General features: G+C 34.5%; 1 protein-coding gene across 1 annotated transcript in view; it reads right to left on the bottom strand.

Annotated features, from left to right (window-relative positions):
• The window catches only part of DOCK2 (dedicator of cytokinesis 2), a 188,221-nt gene that overhangs the window by 9,540 nt on the left and 157,830 nt on the right, over positions 1–20,851 (bottom strand). The window contains exons 35-47 of the mRNA XM_035338697.1: positions 20,617–20,773; positions 19,563–19,603; positions 17,742–17,832; positions 16,531–16,650; positions 14,694–14,783; positions 13,299–13,403; positions 12,685–12,826; positions 11,140–11,221; positions 8,758–8,842; positions 7,109–7,195; positions 5,233–5,409; positions 3,812–3,895; positions 240–377 (exon numbers count right to left, since the gene is read on the bottom strand). Of these exons, the coding sequence (XP_035194588.1) occupies positions 240–377; positions 3,812–3,895; positions 5,233–5,409; positions 7,109–7,195; positions 8,758–8,842; positions 11,140–11,221; positions 12,685–12,826; positions 13,299–13,403; positions 14,694–14,783; positions 16,531–16,650; positions 17,742–17,832; positions 19,563–19,603; positions 20,617–20,773 (1,399 nt within the window). The remainder of the gene's footprint in view (positions 1–239; positions 378–3,811; positions 3,896–5,232; positions 5,410–7,108; positions 7,196–8,757; positions 8,843–11,139; positions 11,222–12,684; positions 12,827–13,298; positions 13,404–14,693; positions 14,784–16,530; positions 16,651–17,741; positions 17,833–19,562; positions 19,604–20,616; positions 20,774–20,851) is intronic.

Genomic DNA, 20,851 nt, shown 5'->3' with positions numbered 1-20,851 from the left:
TAATTGCATTTTAATGGAAATAATAAAATATTCCAAATCTTCCAACGGAGGAATATTTGATAGGTTAGAGAATTAGTCAACTCTCTGACGATGAAACTCAGGTCCAATTACTTTCAGATTACAAGTAAACCAAAATGTATATGTGCTTTTGGCTAGAAAAGAACAAGATAAGTATTAAGTAGAGAAAGCACAGGAAAAAAAAAAAAAAAAAAAAAAAAAAGTTAAAAGGACAGCAATACCAATTCTCTTGCTCCATATTGTTTTTCAACTTTAACTTTTAAATGCTTGAAACATTCCTCCATTCGGTCATGGAAAGGGCGAAGATTATCGGAAACTCTTCTTTCGTGGATTTTAATTCCAGCCCCAAGGAAAGGTATCTTGAAGAGGTGAAAATAGAAGAAAACGAGAGAATATTAAACTGGCTCTGACAATCCCTGTAATTGCATTTAAAGTATCCGCTAAATCAACTACCAAACTGTACTGTTATTGATGGATAGATTCGTCAGCTGATAATGAGCAATGTCAGGAGCAATGACATTCCACAGAAGTTTTTACCAGCAAAGAGGCAAATCAGTACGAACTGCAAAGTGGGCTTGCTCAGCTATAGTTATTGTTTTTTCTCTCCTATGCATTTTGTGTTAATTGCTTATGAGATAAACACACCATGTGAATTTTAAAAAAGCAAAAACTCGTAGACTACCTGCTCATGAAGATGCATGCCATAGTTTACTAGAAATATGGTAAGGATACAAAATACCAACTGGACTCCAGGCAAGTCATTTCAAATTCTTCTCTTTCGAGTAAAGGAGCGACGGGGTAAAATTTAAATCAATTTACTTGGAGCTTAAGCATATGATCAGTTCTACAATTGCTACAGCAACTTGGCATGTTAGTGCACGGTTACTGAGATGACCTCTTCCTTTCTCTTTGACTTTACTCTGCAGACTTCCCTTCCATTCCCCACAAATCAAGAAAAAAATCATTAAGATAATGCTTCAGTACAAAAAATGAACAACTCAAGCCATGACCAGAGGCAGTCATCACTAACCAAGCTGGCTTTTCTCCATTTTGTCCCTGTGCTTTCCTTTTTTCCAGAATGGGGTCAGTGAGAGGTCACCAAAGGGGTTAAGATCTCTGGCTCTTCCTACTAGATTTAAAAGAACAACTTACCAACTGCCTTGGAGGAAAATACATGACTAAAGACATTTAAAAAAAGGTATCTCTGTATCAGTTTATCAAATAACTCCTTGCACTTGAAATTCTTAAAAATCCTTCAACTTTGCCAGAAGGAATAGCTTTCTTACCAAATACAAAATAAAAATAAAATAAATTTACAATGAAGCAAACATGATAGCAATACTACTTTTCTAGCCCCTCTTCCCTACAATTCCTTTCTTTGCTTTTATATTGCTACTTTTATAGCTGCTATCTTATCAGTGTAATAATATCAATTAAAAACAAACAAAACAGAACATCTTCAAAGATGGTGACACACTTCTACAGGTTGTTTAAATAAAAATAAGTGTAGTCACAAAGAGAAACTTCATGGTGTTTCTCTTTAAAATATAAAGACATTTCATTATTCTTCAGTCTTTGAAGATGATGATTTATGAGATTTGCGCAACAGATGTGGCTACCCTTTTCTAACTGCTTTACTACAGACTTTTAGCTATTTCCCAGTAATGCCTTTTTTTTTTTTTTTATCCACTTAGATTCTATGCTTACTTTTTGTGTTCTGACCATACAAATACAATTAATATTGTATACTTCACTCCCCATTGACCTTATCATATTTTTTGGTAGTTCAATTCAATATACATTTTAAAAACATGGTATTAAAGCAGATCTATTACAGACAGATCTGTTTGTCCTCTTTAAAGGGATTTATGGGGACAGAACCAAATAACTGTATTAGTTCTAATGCCACACTGGTCATAGTACAGCATCCACTGAGTACTTCTGATGGTCAGTGACAATATACAGAGTCAGTGTTGGGCAACAATACAGAAGAAAGCTGTTAAGGTTGGTGCCTCTAAGAAATTTCCAAGCTGAATCAAAATGAGACAGGAAGAAACACCACAATACAGAAAACAGAAAAACAAAAACAAAAACAAACAAACAAAAAACCTTTCCATTAAAACTATCTGAAAGATTCATTTCTGAAAGAGGAATAAATGGTTAATTCTTGCTCATTTTGGTCCATGAAAACTGAGATAATGTACCCTTTTATTAAGATGGCATCAGATTAAAACAGTAAGAAGGATTTTTTTAAAATGAGCTTAGATAAAATAGAGATATGGAAGACAGGTAAATCCAGATTTAATCTGTTGGGCCATACACTTCTGATAGCAAAATACCAGATCAACTCACATTATTTCGTTAAATGCCTCATGAAAGAGAGATCACTACACTATACTTGGATAGAGCAGTTCCTGTACACATTAATTTAAACAGTAAACAATTCTTCTTTCTCATTTAAGTCATCTACATTTCAGAAGACCTCATAGTTAGAGATTTCTCCACAAACTACAAATGTGCAAAAATTCAAGTCTCTCACAGTCATATATTGTTGCCAATTATTTCTGTTTGGACTAGATAATGCAAATAGAGCTGATGATTTCTGAGAGCAGGTTTTTCTACCCTGTGTTATCATAACAAGTGTTTAGGACAATGAGAAGAACCTTTTCCCCTTGAATCTCAGAAAAAATATATATATATATATATTTTTCCTGCTAGTATCTCCTGTAGGTGCATTTTTCTCTTCAAGGAGAAAAGGGCTCTGCAGGTTGGTTGGCTTATCATATGTACACTAAAAATAAAACAAGAAACAACCTTGGTGCTGCTAAGTATAGGCAGAATATTCCGCTTTCCTCTGGAGATATAGCTTAACAAATATTTACTAATGGTCTTCCATGCTGTGTGTCACATAAAAGATGTGTAGCATGAGTCACGAACGGTCACTGAGTGAAAGTAAGTCCTGTAAGCAACTAGCATTCCTTATGATTCCTAATGTAAAGCAAACAAACAAACTAATCCACAAACAACAACAAAAAAAAACACAAAACAGTCATTTCTAAGAAAGATATATTTACAAAGACAATTTATGATGTTTACAAATGCTTGTTTTCCCAGCAGTTCATGAAGTCCTTATGACTTTAGTCAAATACATACCTGAGTTTTGAAATGCTATTTTAACCATGAATGTAGCCCGCTACACATGGCTTTTGATAAACCACTCTAAATATTAAGTTCAAGTACTTTTCTGGCCTACTGCTTTCCCCAGGCCATAAGGAGATGTATGGGTAATATCTCTGATTCAGATGACATTTCAGCTAACTCCTAAAGGACAGTATAATTATAATAATCTTCAGGAAATAAGATGTAATTTTGAACTTGAGCCATTTCTCCAGTTTAGGCACATATTAAAAAATAAAAATAAAGGACAGGATTGCTTAGATCCCCAAGAACACTTCAGCAATCGCATGCTACAGCAGACAGTAAGGAATTATGGTTAATGCTGTTTTGTCAGTAATCTTAGCAGGTTTGTAATGGAATGCATGCTTCCTGTTAGGCACATCAAAACTGAATGGGTTTAAATCCTTTGTCCTTCTTAAGGGAAACTATTCATACCTAAATAAGATTATAAATTGAAAGTCCTTTTACAACTATATATATTCTAAAAGAAAAGGAATAGCACAGGAAATTTCTAACCAGAGTCTTATTCAATCATGTAAATGATGCTACAGGGGAACAGGAAAAAAAAAAAAAAATCTGAGGAAGCCTCAGATAACTGCTGCCAGTAAGATGTTACCTGCCAAGCAATTAGATCTTTAAGTCTATTCAGCTTTTCTTGATCCTCTGGATGGTCTCTGATATATTCTTCTGTAAAGAAAGCCTTAGACAGAGAAAAAATAATTAATTCCATCAGATCAGTGATTGCTCCAGTGACTACAGCTGGTGACCATAATATTGGTTATTAGATAAAGAGACATATCCATGTTCCTTAGTCAGGTAATGCTACTGATATTTTCTTATATTAATTGAGAACTGGGGTGTTGTTTTTTGTTAAGATTTTCAGTCTTTATCCAACATTTCTCAGCCTGAGACACTTAATACAAGAAAACAAATTCTTTTTTGTTTTTTAAGCTTGCACTGAAACTAAAAAGCATAAATTTGGAGTGGCACATTTTACATTAATACATTATCATTTTATTCAAGTGCCCTACACTAACATTAGCCAGTGTTAACACAATCAAGTATGAACTGTCATACATAAGCAGAGCTAGATATTGCATACATGTAGTCATTTGTCCGTGTATTTACAGAAGTGGTACTTTACAACTAACTCAGTCTGTCACACTCTTCCAGAGCACATCATTTTTATTGCATATATATATTTGGTGTGTGCATACATTCATACATATATGCCATCCACTCAGCAAACCTGCAGTCTGTTTGACATGCCAAGCCTGCTGAGCACAGTGCATACTTTCCATCAGGAAATTATAGGCAGAAATAATAAAACTTTGCAGCTTTACAGCTTTGGAGTAGCTGTACTACTCCATTTTACTAAATGGAGTAGTACATTCCACATTACTAAATCTTAGTAATTTAGAATGCAAACAAAATGAATATGAGTTTTTAAACATTCCTGACTTTTTCTTTCTTGTTTTTATGTATTTATTTTTTTTTAAACCAAGGTGGCCTTAGGCACAAACTTGCTACAGTTCAGTTCCTCAAGACATTGGCACAGCAGTTTTTATTTCTGTTCCCATTTTTAACAAAAACTGTTCTGCAGAAAAGCTGCAATTGCTGAGAAACACTGATAACAACATAATAACTACATCTAAATCCTACAGACCTACTATAGGATGAACTTGATTTATTTACTCCAGAGCAAACCTTTTGATGTCTGACAGTGTTTTTCATTACAAAATGTAATAAAAATCCTATATATATATTTATAAATTAAATACATATGAAAGCACTCATGACTGCTATTAATACTGAGCTTCAGTTACTCTCCCAGTACCTTCATTGCATCTAGGCTACTTTCTGATTTGAAAGACTACTGATCAGGTGTGATCAGGATATAAGGGTCTTTGTGGACTTGTGGCTTTCGTATTCCCAGCCTAGCTTCCACTGCCACTTTGGACAAAAGTGTATCGTGATCGAGTAGGATTAGGATATAAAACAACTGAATATAACCTTTGCATTGACTTAAACTCCTACCTTCTCATACTTAGCAAAACCACCCATAACAGCTGGATCAACAATTCCATTCAGAAGCATAGAAAGTGGATTAATAGGAAGGTTCTCATCACTCTGGTATTGGTTAATCATCATCAAAATTTTTTCATTTGTCATGGACATGGTCTCAATAGCATTCTCTAAAGGACTAATTGTAGTCTATAAAGAAATAAAAGATGAAAAATATTTAGTAAATCTTTATTTTAAATAATAACTTGATTCAGATAAATACAAATACACATTTAGACTTGTTAAATCATTTTGAGAAAAAAAAATTGTATACTTGAAACTCAAAATCTTTCATTTTTAAGAATTCATTCTCTCTGTAGTTTCTGTAACTTGGATTTTAACTGTATTCCATGAATCTATTACACAAACTTCAAGTCAGAGATTACTATTTGCTACTATGTCATTCTGATGGATGATTCAGATCATCTCCGATTATTTATGCCATTTGTGTTGTAAACATTTTGTACACTTCAATGCATAGAAAGAGAACAAAGGCCTAATTCTCTTTATCTCAATGTCCTATGCTAGAACTTGCATTAAAGATATCTTAGCTATATTTATGTAATAATCATTCCTAGGTACTTTCTTAAATGGATCAGAAATCCAGCAATAGTGCTTGGTTTGACACCACCATTATCATATTCCATAATGAGATGTAAACAGTCTTTGTGCACGTGGAAGCACACCCTCTCTGTAGTGTCTGTAGCTTGTGAAATGCTGCTTTACATGCAGGAGAGGTGTTGTGAAGAGGCAAACCCACAGAATGCACCAGCTGAAGCCAGGGCAAGGAGTAGCAATCCATCCTTGGGTGTATCAGTATGCCATTCCCTGTGCTGATGAGTTAGGCACATTATAGAACATGCAAATGAAGTGCTGAGTCTTTGCTCATTCAGTGGCTGATTTAAACTCAGAGAATGATGTTGCCTTTATAATGCTACAAGACACAAACCAGGCAAATGACAAAGTCTTTTGATCCAAGCAACTTCTTTGTAACATGCCATGACGTGTAATAACAAGAGGAAAAGAAAAAAAAGAGTATAATAGGAAAATTAAACTTTTCTTAAAAACAAAACAAAAAGAAACCCTAACACTCATACCCTTCAAACTAGAATGGGGGCGTGAACCTCTGATGCTAAACATGGTGGGGGTTCAAGACCGGACAATGCAAGAGCATGAAATAAAGATAGAAAGTTAACAGAGTGTTTCAGAGAAAAGTTCTGAGGAGAAAAGGGAGATTGTGCCATGCAGCAGATCATTCTGCATGGAAGTAGATAGAAACTGCATTGAAAAGTGCAGGTAAAAGAGTAGAGAGAAAATGAGGAAATTAGAAGGGAAAAAAAAAAAAAGTTAGCTGGTTAGGTTAAATGAGAGAAGCAGGATTCTCTCTCTCTCTCTCTTTTTTTTTTTTTTTTTTTTTTTAAATGAGGAACTTGGAAGAGGAGCTGCAGGTCAATAAAATGAAACTACAGTATCACTAATAGAACTTGTAATAAAAACAAGTACCTGATCTCTGGTAATAGTTTCTAAGCTTGATACAGAGATAAAAACAACTTTTTAATTTTTATTAGAGTTTATACATATGAACTACTTTCTTACAATTCAGCAAAACTACAGCAAATCAAATTGAATATATCCTCTTAGGGTTTGGTTTTAAAACTATAAATCAGATGGAACATATATTGATCAATATTTGGTCATCCCACTAGTAGAAAAATAAAACAAATGCTATCAGCTTTGTATGTTTAAAAATAAGTAATGTTTACTTTGTGTGATAAACTTGATAAGTATTCTGTAGATGAGGATTCATATATATAAATGCTTTACAGGTTGTAAGCATGCTAATACATACCTGTGACATGGAGACAACCTCAAACCATCGTAAAATTCCAGGAAGTTTGTACGCTGTAACAAATGATGTTCTCTCAATCCACATAGACTATTAAAAAAGATATAAAGGAGAAAATGATACTTCAGGATTTAAACTTTAACCTTTTCTGTCTTCTGAAATGTCAGAGTGAAGATGGAAAACATATACATATTTATTTTTGCATAAAAAGACTGCAAAAATGAATCCAGCACGTGTATATGAACAAATCATTTTCTGATTTCAGATAAAGGTCATCCTCAGGCACTAAGCCTGCACAAAGCAGAGAAAATAGAAAATTACCCTTGAACCTTGAATTTAATATCCATTCCTTTGCCATTACAGATTGAATGTCTGTGGCTAAATGACCAAATGACCTACTCTTACATTCTCTACCCATATACTGTCTCCGTCTGCTTTCAAAAAGTATTTCTTCAATTAAAAGCAGAAATTGCCCTATAATAACTTGCCAGCATTCTTACTCCCCACCCTGCCTTCTGAACAAGATGAGATGTTGGTATTTTAAAATACCACTTTTGCCCTACTGCTTCTTATTGTAGCGGTATCAGCAGATGTGGTATCTTATACTTCAGCTGCCAGTAGTGAGAAGTGTAATAATGTATGCAATGAAAATGTACTCCAATTCCATGCATTCTACCCAACTTCCATGTATCTGAAGGAAGTCTGGATACTATTTACTGTCATTAACAATGTAGACATTCACCATTTAATTATTTGTAAAACAATTTCAAGGACTACATATACATGGTTTCAAAACTCTCCAGTCTGGAAATAAAGCCAATGTGCATCATGAATCTTGATAATAAAGTTCAAAGGTTGGATGTCAGTGTAGATGTGGCATTTGAAACACTTAATGGTGCATAAGAAGCTCGTTATGTGAAATCAGTGACATTATGGTCGGCATGAATACAACTGTTTTTTCTCTCCCCCCCCCCCCCCCCTTTTTTAATATATATTTGAAATAAATGTCTGTTCCCACTGAGGACAGCCTTAGCCATACAGATCAGATGGTGTAGTTTTCATGATGTAAACTAAAAAATATCTGATTTCTTTTAAACACTTGTATAACTAAAATATAGAAACATACCACATTTTTTATGCATGACACTGAAAAGTAATTCATGGTGTTGCAGACTTCCTAGAATATTTCAATAATAAAGACTATTTCTCAACATTACAACATTATGTGTGGGAATAAAAAAGATATAGGCAGCATTCTAGTTTGTAAAAATTTCACAGGACTAATGAAAGCAGACAACATACACCACTTCCTGCCAAGTTGGGAGCTGACAAGCATTGCAAACTACAAGAGGCAAACCATTTGATATTTACTTATGTTATCTTCTTTCATAATGAAAACCATAACCTGAAAACGTTACTGCCTAATGCAAATGTATTGAATATCCTTATACGATGCTTACTTGCAAGTGAAACAGTGATATACTACCAAGTACATAGGAATAGCGCTGAAATAGAGGAATCTGGTATTTAATAATTTTTGAACCAGATCTTAAAGATACAACTTCTGTAATGAGCAATCTCAGACTAAGAGAAGATCTAGATCAGAATTCAGTCAGTCATATCTAACAGAAATGTGTAATTTGCTTACTTACAGCAAATTCATTTTCAGGGTCAACAGATCCTTTTCTGACAGGTCTTGAATAGTGGAACCGGTGGACATTGTTGGACTTATAAAAACTGAAAGATTTAAAAAAGACTATTGTAAAATACAGAATTCATAAAATTATGGCTCCTGTTGTCACAGTGAAACATTTCATCTTAACTCAGTTGAGTTTTTAATTGAAAGGAAATTCAATGCTTGGGAAAAGAAAAAGAAAAAAAAAAGAAAAAAAAAAACACTTTACTGAAAATTCAGAAGACAGCCACTTTGTCTGTATCTATAAACCAGGGCCAATATGCATTACTTTTTAAATATGTTTCAACTTGTGACTGGATGCAATTTCCAGTAACAAAAAATGCTAAAACTTCCAGATAAGTGTTAGACACTGTAGAAGAACGTCTATAAAAGATTTTTACTTTCTTGTACTATTACTGTGGCACGCTCGCTGCTTGTCTGCTTTACAGTAGCACTTAAAAGGAGTATACTTTGTAAAAAATAATTGAGTGAACAGAGAAGATAAACTCGCTTGTACTGAAACATGTTTTTTTTCAGCCATGTCCCATTTCAAATCAATTTAACCAAGTGTAACATTTCTGCTATCAATACATAACAATAGCTATTCAATAAACTAAATACCTAAAGCCATAATTAATAATTTATTTTGAAAGATAAGAAAATGTATATAAACACTTGCAGAGGGAGAGACGTTGATATAAAGAAATCTTTTGCAAATTCAGCCTGTAGGAGACTCATAACCACTCACTCTTCAGCACTGGCTACAGTTTTGGATAAGTATTCTGTTGCCCACATAAAGTAATCTCTCTCTGTTTTCTAGTTTTTATGCTCTGTTTAAAGCAATGTCAAATTAATTTTGCAGAGCAAAAAAATCTCAGAAACATCTTACAGTAAAGCTAAACCATGTTTTGGAAGCCTAAAGAAACACATAAATGAAGGGACCCCAAACAGTTGTTATCCCACCTACTAAGACTATCTTCGTCACTGAAGAAACAAAACAAAACAAAAACACATTAAAAAAAAAAAAGTAAAATAGTGGCAAAATAGTGTCATATCGAGCTAGATCATTTTATACAGTTCCATCTGAAAGGACAGATATTTTAAAGCTTTTTGATAGAACAAATGTATTTCCAGCAACAAACATAACTAATAATTAAGTGCCCAATAAAGTACACTCATAAGAATAAATCTTTCCTCTAACACTAGATTAAATTCACAATTTGGCAGAATACTGCAGCTGAGATGATCAATTACTAAATCTGCTATGTAACAAAAGACTGTACTTTGTATGGAGCACTTCCCTAAATAAATCCATTATGAGTTCAAAATGTGGCTGGGGCTGGCACTACACTGAAATCTAGCCAAACGGGACATCTTTACAAGGTGTCTTGTGAAATTCTGATTTTAAAATGAATTAATGTTGAAATTGGGACCACAGTTCATTTATTTATCTTACTCTGTAAGATCCGTGTTTGCATCTGCTGTTTTTACTCTGGTGTGTGTGTGTGGGGAGGCAATTAATATTTTTCTACTCTAAACTTAGTGGTGTTTCAGGAAAGATTCTAAAAAGAAGGCTGCACACAATGGTGAAAGTTGGTTTGAATCCACGTGTGGAACAGGTTTGCAATTGTAAAAATCCATAGGTTTCTTCAATTACCCTACTAGGAATTGTCCTCTAGTCTAACATCTTTTCTATGAAACTGCAAAAAAAATCAGGCAGAATGGACTGGGAGTTAAAAATCTCATGTGTATCAGGTCAGCCAATATTCCAATATGTGATGTGTTTTAGTATGTTCTATTAGAAGGAAGCATCATTTTTCACATTTAATCAAAATGCTTAATTAGGAGAATGAAATACGTTGAACCTATTCTGCATTGGGTTAGGAGTTAGAAAGAGGCAGTCATTTCTCAAAAATATTTTGGACAATTCACTTCCCTTATTTCTCAACACAATCTTGATTGTGGTAACAGTGGAAACCGTTTTGCCACCAAGTGCTTTACACTTGGCAAGGTAAACTATAACAAGACTATATTGTACAAGAGCCTTCAATTCAAACTTGCTCATACTGCCCAGTAACCCCCTAAGAACCCCCTCTTCATCACTTGTATCAGAAGCTCTGTGGAATACTGGAGATCTTGAACCCAAAGCATGGATACCACCATACCTTGTAACCATGTGTTATTCCTTAAGTGGTAGTTGTTCTTTCATGAAATGCCTAAGGGATACATAAGTCAATAAACTAAGACAATAGAAGTTCTAAGACTCCTTGGCAAATGTCTGAGTTCACAAAATAACAGTTGTCAAATTAGGAGTACAGACTGACTTCCATTAGTTTACCTAGTATAGAAATTCACTTACTTTATAATTTGGTCAGGTACTGCCTTATTTTTGAACCTAGGTTGCTCCTCTAGGACTGGTTGCACTGTAAAACACTGTATGTCTTAAATTGTGAATGTTAAGGTCATACTGTTAACTATCAGTATGAAATACTAGTTGCTGTGAAAGGAAAAATACATTTCTTGATGAAAAATCTGCAGGCTTTGGAGTTTCATTTGTGGAGTTTTCTTGGCCAAAAAGGGAAAAAATGCTAATAGTTACTAGCAAAAATTTACTAACATGAATTTTGAACTGGGCGTTTTTATTTTTCATTGAGCTCAAACACCTACAGCTTAATTTATCACACTGAATCATTAATTAAATTTTAAAGAAAAACCAACTTATAACATCAACATCATCTGTTAACGATTTCACTACTTAGCTTTAAGCATGTATAATGTCATGACGTTTAGCATTTTGTTTTTGAAATCTGTATGTGAGTAGCCCATCTACCTGGGAGTTGCTTTTTCTTGGAAGCATTATGATTTAATCTGACTATTGCATTTGTAAATAAATATATTGTATATCTTACATATTTCAGAATATTAAAATCTCATGCTTTCCAGTTAGATTCTGTAACTTTTTCTCATTTAATATATCTCTTGATACTTGCAAATATAACTGAAAAAATTATACTTTAAGAAAGGATAGAATAACATCCTCAAGATTAAAAAAATATATTTAAGAGACAAAAGAAATTTATGGAAATGCGGCTCTCAAACTTAACGTACCATTTTGGACAAGCCTGTAATACTCTTAGTTCAGTCTGAATGTTAAAATAAAGTAGTATTACTTCTCCAGCAGGCTGCATGAAAACAAACTTAAAATAATATATGAAACGTTATAATATTACCTTGAAAATCTATAAAGGAAAATCAATAAATGAAAAAAGTTTCTGATATAATGAGGTGATCTCATACCTTCTCAGCCAGTAATGCTTTAAAACAGAACATGAAGTAAAAAAATGCGTGCAAGCAGCTGTTACAGTACTTAGTAACAACAATAATAATTTAGGGCATTCTGGAAGGTGGTTAATGGTTAGTATGCATTGATAGTCCTAGGAAATTTCTGAGAGTGACAAAAGACATATTTTTTGTTGCCAAGATATACATGTGATATCCAAGTACAGTGCCTGTCAAAACAATATTCTAGGATAAAATGAATTTAATATTGTCACAAAAGCTAGGAATGTGAGGTAATAAGACAAGTTGCTGCATTAACCTTAGCCAATTTGAATGTTCATCTCTGTTTTTTCCACTCAGAGAGAGCAAAGGTAAACCAGACATGAATTGAACAAAGAGTGAAAGAGACAAAACACCTTAGAATTGTGTAAGAAACCGGAGCAAACACCTTAGAAACAATCCATAAGAAACATGCAGGACATAAGTACAATCGCAAATTGTGCTACCACGACAAGAACCTTTCGTCCCTACCAGGAAATTATTGCTGCACATGGCTCAACTCCTGTTGGAAATAGGTTTCCCCAACCCACTTTCATTCTCTCATCTCCCATGGGTTTAAGGATACATTGACCAGGAGAGTTTTTCACATCTTCTCCAGGTGCTGAGGTGGTGTTCATCTTCTCTGCATTGGGAAACTGACTCAGCAGCTGTGCCTGGAAATCCTCTCTCCTCTCATATTCCTTCCCACGATAGATGAATACTTTGTTCTGCAAGGAATAAATTTATATCAGATTCCTTGGGCTGTATGATGCTGAGGCAGAAGTTGCAGGTGCATCAATACAAAGATACCACAGAGGTAAGTAAAGTAATGAAATTCCTTTGCTTCTTGTCTCTCAAATAAAGGAGTCTCTTGCTTTAAAATACATTCAAATACATTCTAGGTTTCAAGTTTCACAGTTTTTGAATAGTAATATTTAAGTTTGCTCTGCTTGCTCCTTCTGCTTGGTATTACAGAATGCCCCCATATTGATTGTATTCATTCATTAGTATGTAAGAAAGGATTTTTTTTTTTTTTTAGCAGAAAACATCAAATATTCAGGTTACTTTTACTCGCACCCAAGCAAAAATATAAATCCAGGTCAAATATCCCCAGCGACTCATTTGCAGCAGTAGAGTATACCTATAATTTTAGAAGCACATGAAAATAGGTTAAAAATAAAAAAATGCATTCAGGTTTACCCTTAGAAATGTAGGGAATCCTTGGCCATAATATCCAACAGCAAAATAGTCTGGTTTAGGCCTCAGAATTTTCATGATGTTTTCATAGAACTTCGCTTGTTGAATCTAAAGGCAAAACCAACCACAATAATTATGTCTGATGTTTTTTTCTTTTTATTTTTTTCACCCTCTACAATAGTATTATAGCTATAAGCTGATATGCAAGAGCAATCAATTATCAGTTGTTAAGCTACAGCAATAAACAGTTAATGTGCATAGGACACTGCTGTGGTACATTAACTATAATACCTAGCTAAATGAATATGGCTTCAATTTCAATTATTTGACTTTAGAATCAAGTGTACCCTTAACTTACTGGTGTGAAAAGAAAAAAAGCAATTACTGAAGCCACACTTTGCATATTTTGTACGTGTAACAGATAACATCAGTGAAATAATGCATTTGGGAAAACTCCATGCCTCAAATGTTTTCTGAGGTAAGCATTTAACTCACGCTTTTGCTCTAGCATTGTGCTATGGTATTAATGATGTAAACATGGACGTCTTTCAAAAAAATGAAATGTCATTTCATTTTACTGCTTTTATTTCCTGTGCTATACTGATGAGATGTGCAACACTACAACTTAAATGGAACTGGCAAAAACATTATCACAAATGAAAACATAAAGACATAAATAACATTTAGTAGAAAGAAAAAAAACTTTCATTACACACTACACTGTTCAAGAACATCATGTTTTGATTCCCATGGTTTTCTTGCAGAAAGATTCAGGGGTGTCTACTGAATGAACCATAAGCATATGGTAAAGATGGTGGAAGAGTAGAATCTTGAGGGTGGGAAAAAAAGAGGGTATGTGGGCTGGGGTTTTCTTTTTGGATTATTTCACTTAAATGTTCAACTACTCCCTCCATTAAATCTGCTTAAAAAAATAAATATCAAAACCTTTCTTCCTTCTAGCCTTTGGACCTAGTTGTAATTCCTTGTGATGTATTACTTCACTTGTACCTGATTTGGACAGATTTCTTTCCTAAAATTTTAACTAAAATTCCAGGGAAAAATACAGCCAGGTGCTTTTTCTAACATAAAGTAGCACAAAGGCCTCAAAAGCCTGTCCCATCAATTTTATATATCATCTTTTTGTTGCACAAAAAGAGAACATGCTCATCTCCTTTATAGGAGTTTCAGAATACTGCAATAATGTCCATGCAACTTCAATAAATAGCTCTTTATGAACCTCTACCACTGGAATTTCACAATACAGCGATGCAATACCTTGACAAATTAACTAAAAATCAATAGTAGACTACAAGCTCATAAGCAGCTCTATCTTTATGATAGCTCTAAATGACTAATTTTTGTGACAAAAATAATTTGAAGATCTGTATATAATCTTACCAGGTTTTGGCTTAGAAGCTCATAGTCAAAAACTTCCTTTTCATACTGCTCTGCAAGTTCTTTGCATAAAGATATGGCTTCTTCCCACATCTGCAACGTAACCACATATTCAAAAATTAAATCCAGTAAAAGTGAACAAGTCTTTAACACATCACTGTTTAGCTACAGTTGTATTGATAATTCTGTCTTTATATCGCAGTCATTTATTAACTGCGTATTTAGAATAGAACACCCAAGACAATCATAAACTTTAGGAAAGCAGATTAATGTACAGAATGAAACTATTTTATGGTTCATTACAGGAAGGAATAAGTAAACGTACTTTTTTTCTTACAGCAAGGTTACCAAAAGTCACCTAAACTTTCAGATACAATAAACAACAATCATAAATCACTATGGTACATAATATATAGAATATACTCCAAGCACAGGAGCAATTTATGAGGGGACCGATATACACCTCTCTTTAAAAAAGCATTTCATTGTACAAGAAATTCTGAGACATACATACTCATAGGTAGTCTGGCATATGACGGCTCCCCTAGGCAGCTAAAAAATTACAAGGCTTACACTTAAATTACCACTTGCTCAGAGCAACAGCTTGTTTCTTTCCACACTACTTAATAGCTACCTCTGAAAATTACTGTAAGGAATTACTGAACTACATGGGAAGACCAGGACAGTTGCTCTCATCTGCTAAAGGTACTTCTGGAATGCAGCACAAAAATGGTCCTAAAGCAAACAGAAATTCCCTTTCTTGAGGATATTTCTCAAATTCTGCAAATCTTCTATTTGGAATAAAAGAGACAAAACAGTTTTTCTGAGCCTAATTCTCTACTGATGTAAGGTTGCTGGTGGTCATATGCACTATGACCATTTTTATGTAGGGCTACGTACCCCTAGGCGAGATAGTTCTAGCCTGAGAGGTACGTTCAGCTGCTTGTAAACCTACTCTGCTGTGTCTGAGGAGAATAGGAACACTAGGTAGAATACAAATCAAATTGGTTATTCTGACACTGTGGGTGGGGACCACTACATCATAGTTATTTCAGATGGCAGGAAAAAAAAAAAATGTATTAAATGGTACTAAATTTTCTGGACGTTGCTGAAGCACTGAAAAACCTCTACCTTCTGAGTTAAAGGAGGGACTTTTGTGGGGGTGTTACAGTTCTATTTTGCAAGAAGCAGTAATGAATTGCCTACCCCCTTCATACCCTTGCTTACAGCTGAACAAGACATACTGACTGGAAGTCCTTACAGGTTCATAAGATTGGACTGTCCAGTGCTGCAGATTTTTTCCGTGCTTTCTAATCCTTTGCTTTATGTGTTGGGGGTGGGGGACAGGTTCCTGTTCCACCAGTGATTTTATTAACAGATTTCAGAGAAACTGAACTAAACTCAGATGTTTAACATCAAACAGCTACATTTTATGTTTGGGATGCAATAGACAGACTTCTCTGGAGAGAAAAAAAAAAAAAATACGGGGGGGGAGATAACAACTGAATAGTTTAGAAATACAATCTCTGTAGTCCGTATTCTTTCCCTATTATAGAAAAATACATTCAACATTTGTTATTACTGCCTGACAATGGCACTGTCAGGAACACTGACCTCTTTCTTTGTAAATATGGTTATTGAAAGAACATGTTCATATTGAACAGATGTACCATGTGAATAAGCCTTCAGGACACAATTTTTACTTGACCTACATTTCAAAAAGGATTTCATATACAATAATGAAACAAACATTTTCTTCAGAGAATATTCATTAAATGTTACAACACAAAATAATACATCGAGAAGAAATATGTGGTGTGAAAGAACTCTACAGCTCTACCTTTCCTTTGTCAAAGTATTCTATGATCTTCTCATACAAATTCTCCTTCAAGTGTCGATAGGTCTGTGAACACTGGAACTCTGTTGACATGACTTGGGGTGCACACTGTTCATCTGACCACTGAGGAAAAAAAAACACATTTAAAACAAACAAACAAACAAACAGAAACAAACAAACAAACAAAAAAAAACACACACAGATTTTGGAATTCAATATCTTTCCCCTCAAACCTTCACCAAACCTGGGATACTGCATTTTTTTTTTTTTCCCAGTCTTTTTTTTTTTTTACCCTTCCACAAAGATACTGGGAAAGGCACTGGGAACATTTTCAGCACCTCTTCAAGCTAATAAGCAAGACTAGACACAACATTTTTAAAACCATGTTCCTCTCCACTCCCCATCCCAATGAGCTGAATAAAAAACTAAGGGAGCAAGTTGCTTCATTTTATTTAAGTAATGTCATCCTGACTGATTTTTTTTTTTGTATAAAATACATGCACATCATCTTTCTCTACACCAATACATTATATATACACCTTATACTTTTTCATAATCAGAGAAGTCAAAAAGAAGTTTAATCAAAACAGTACTGTGGAATGCAAAATTAAGATAGTTCTGCACAAAAAGAAATTCCACAAGAAATCTTAAATTTTTGTTAAAAAACTTTAAATTTTGAACTTTCCCTTGAAATGGAAATGCTTCTTACCGATCATCTCTACTGAAAACATCAGTTACAATGAGAATAAATATTAGCTGTAGAGAAAATAATTAGCAGCTATGAAAGAAAGGAGGCATAATTTGTCACTGTGGTACATACTATTTAAAATTGAAAGTCAGGTGTCCCCCTGTGATAACTTGAAAAAGTGTTTAATTTTTATAATTGCTACATGTGGGACAGCAAGAAAGTAGTAAAATCAAAAACACAAGGAAGCTAAATAGCTTCAGAACTTGCATACACTCTTTCACTTCGACAAAATATTTTTGCCATATTTAGTTTTACCAACATGTGACATTGAATCATTTATTGAAAGTAAAATTTCAACAATTAATATTATTGTTTTTTGACCTATGACAGTATTTGCAAGTAGAAACTTGAACACTCCTGAGGAAAGTAACTAATATGCAGAGTATTAGAAATTAAGGCACTTATTTATTTGCAAATTTGAAAAATGCAAAAGGTTAGTTAAATATTGGGTTGAGGAAAATCGAACCTTCAAGAGCCATGTATGGAGTAGAAGGGTATAGGCAGCTTCTGTGTAATTCTCACAGTCCAAATGAAGATCTCGTAATTTATACAAATATCTGTTAGAGGAGAGAAAAAGAGTTAGTCTAGATCCTAATCTGACTTGAATTTTAAGTATCAAAAATATTCTAGATAAACTGTAGAAAATGTAAACCTGAAAGATGTCATGTAGTCACTACCCAAAGGGTCCTCAAGAGTGCTCTTAGAGAGGCTAAAGTCCGCACATTTTTTCAGACTTTTATTTGTCCTCCTTGTAAACAGAAACATTATGCAAAAAAAGGAGGGGAAAGAGCTAACCTCCTTGTGTGAACTGTTGCTAACTCCACTTCTAGGAGGAAGAAGTGCTTCGACTTGAGGTCTTAGTCAGACCTCCGTGCCCATTATTTCTGGACTGTTATTGTTAGTTTTGGAATCCTCTCTACAAAAGGGCTGCTGAATTGTTCAAGTTTGTGTACAAAAGTGCAAGAGACTGGTGAAGGGACTATAAAACAAGACTTATGAGGAGCAGCTGAGGGAACTGGGGTTGTTTAGTCTGGACAAAAGTAGGCTGAGGGAACACCTCATTGCTCTCTACAACCACCTGAAAGGAAGGTGTTGGTCTCTTTTCTGAGGTGACAAGTGATAGGACATGAGGCAGTGTTGCCTCAAGCTGTGACAGGGGAAGTTTAGACTGGATATCAGGAATAATTTCTTCACAGAAAGGGTAATCAGTCATTGGAAAAGGCCGTCCAGGGGAGTGATGGAGACCCCATCCCTGGGGGTATTTAAGTGATGCCTGGATGTGGCACTAATGGATATAGTTTAGTGATGGGAATTGGTATGTCAGGTTCATGGTTTGATGATCTTCAAGGTCTTTTCCAACCTAGATGATTCTATGATTCAATAATAAAAAGAGCTGCTTTCACTGTAGCAGTTTTTGATTGCATATAAATACATTGCATGTAAATAGAGGCAAGCATAACAGTTAAAAAACCGTAAAGGATTAAAAAAAAGGAAAATACAGGTTGAGAAAGATAAAGCAGGTCCCTGTACAACTTAGCATGGTGTTAGGTGCAGAATATCTGTTTTACATTGCCAGTGTTCTTCTTGATCCCTACAGCAGCATTGCTGCTATCATCCCAACCAATGCCTACCATGGGACTTAAGTCACACATCTTCCAACAGCCAGAGGGAGAGGAAAAAAATCACCTTCCATACTCTGTCATACAACAGGGGTTTTGACACAGGAACTGTCATACCTTGTTGAAGCAATACAAGGTGTTACTATTCCCAGTTGTTGATGCTACGTAAAATGTGCCCCCCTCAGCAATGTCTGAGAACTGTCTTAGAGAAAAATGTTTTAGCAGTAATTCTGCACTACATGTGGTGTTGCATATTTAAAGAGACTTGGCAGACTGCACAATTCTAGAGAACTTTTTTCATGCCATTCTAAATGTACAATACACCCTCCATCAAACCTCAGGTCTAACTACATTTTCTTTATTTAAAGCAATAGACAATGAATGTTGAGTGATTTGGATCAGCTAGAAGTTCATGCTTGGGGAAAAAATGCTGCCAATGAATGCATTTAATGAACACCAAATTGCTGAGGGATAGACAAAATATAGATTAAAAATATAAATGAAACCAGGGCTACAGAGTCATTGTGGATAGTAAACTACCATTAAGTAACAGAAATTCAAGTACAGTGATAAAAGAATAATAATAATATATAATAATAATATAAGATAATATATAAGAGAACGTTATTGCCATCTCCAAAGTAAACCAAACAGAGCAGCCACCATACCTGATATACATCCCTTCACGGTTAATGTCCTTGTAGAAGTTCTAGAGACACAAACATTTAAAAGTTATTTCCTAATCTCTTATTAAAACACAAGATACAAATATTTTTCTGAGGTTTTGCTTTTCTTGCTAATAGTAGAGTGCAAGACACACATTGCATACAAACTATCTTAAGCTTAAACCTGGCACTACTGCTGCTTCAATTAATATTTTAATTAGTTATTAGTACTTGTATTTATTACAAATTAATAATATATGTATACTTCTTCCAGTTCATTAATGAAATCATCAGTGAATGTTTTTCTGTTGGAGAAGAAGATAATATAGTTATCCAAAAGCATTAACATAACAAACCACATGCTCTGGCTATACTTGGTGGCCATGATAGAAGCTGGTATTGGCTGTGCAAAACGTATCACAAGGATTGCCTCCTTCAGAATTGCAGAAATTTATACTGCCTTGCACAGTGATTATTAAGGAACTGTGAGTATATGCATGTATATATGCATCATGTTCTCTTTTCCACCTTTAAAGCTGATAAATGTTCATTTTCTGCTTAGAGTAAACTTCCTGGTGGAGGAATATCTGTATGTGATGTTCTCAAGATGAAATAGTAACAGAACAAAAGATGGGGTGGCCTACAACTAGATAAGAGACTTAAATATCTTCAGCACTTTAGTGCAGGTGTATCTTGCATGCTTCTTCCCCAGATTCAAAAAACAGAATTGCTGAGCTGCTAAACAGTAAGTAGGTAAGTTCCTTGTGCAAAACTTTACTTTGCAAATACTCACTGTTACACTAAGCCTATCAACAGGTAAAGGTGTGTAAGTAGTGGACTTCATTATTTATTCATAGAATAAAAGCGGATAAAACATGCAAAATTGAAGAACTGAATGAATGTTGCACATTTATGCATATATCTATGCAAACGGATAAAAAAAGTTTGAATTATTATTTGAGCACTGTAGACCAATCCGTTCTCCAGTAAGATTTACTTTCATCTTTGGTGACTGGATTATGAAATTCTCATACAAGAATTACAAGAGAGAACATACCAGCAAGTTTACAGTGCAGCTCATGCGATTGTCCTTGCTTTCATCATTCATCACAGTTCGGTAATCCAGCAGCTTCTCCAGGAGACCTTTAACTAGGTTGACGAAGCTTTCAACCAAGTTAAAAATGCCAGGATACTGACTTGCACACTCTGTAAGACTGCAAACACAAACAAAATTATTTTAGAGTACTGTCAAAATCAGCAGTCCATCAGCTGAAACTATGTTTGGACCTGAA

This window comes from Oxyura jamaicensis, chromosome 13 (assembly GCF_011077185.1).
Source record: "Oxyura jamaicensis isolate SHBP4307 breed ruddy duck chromosome 13, BPBGC_Ojam_1.0, whole genome shotgun sequence".
Lineage (NCBI taxonomy): Eukaryota > Metazoa > Chordata > Aves > Anseriformes > Anatidae > Oxyura > Oxyura jamaicensis.
Note: the sequence above shows the minus strand (reverse complement) of the source record. Positions and strands in the feature narration are given on the sequence as shown.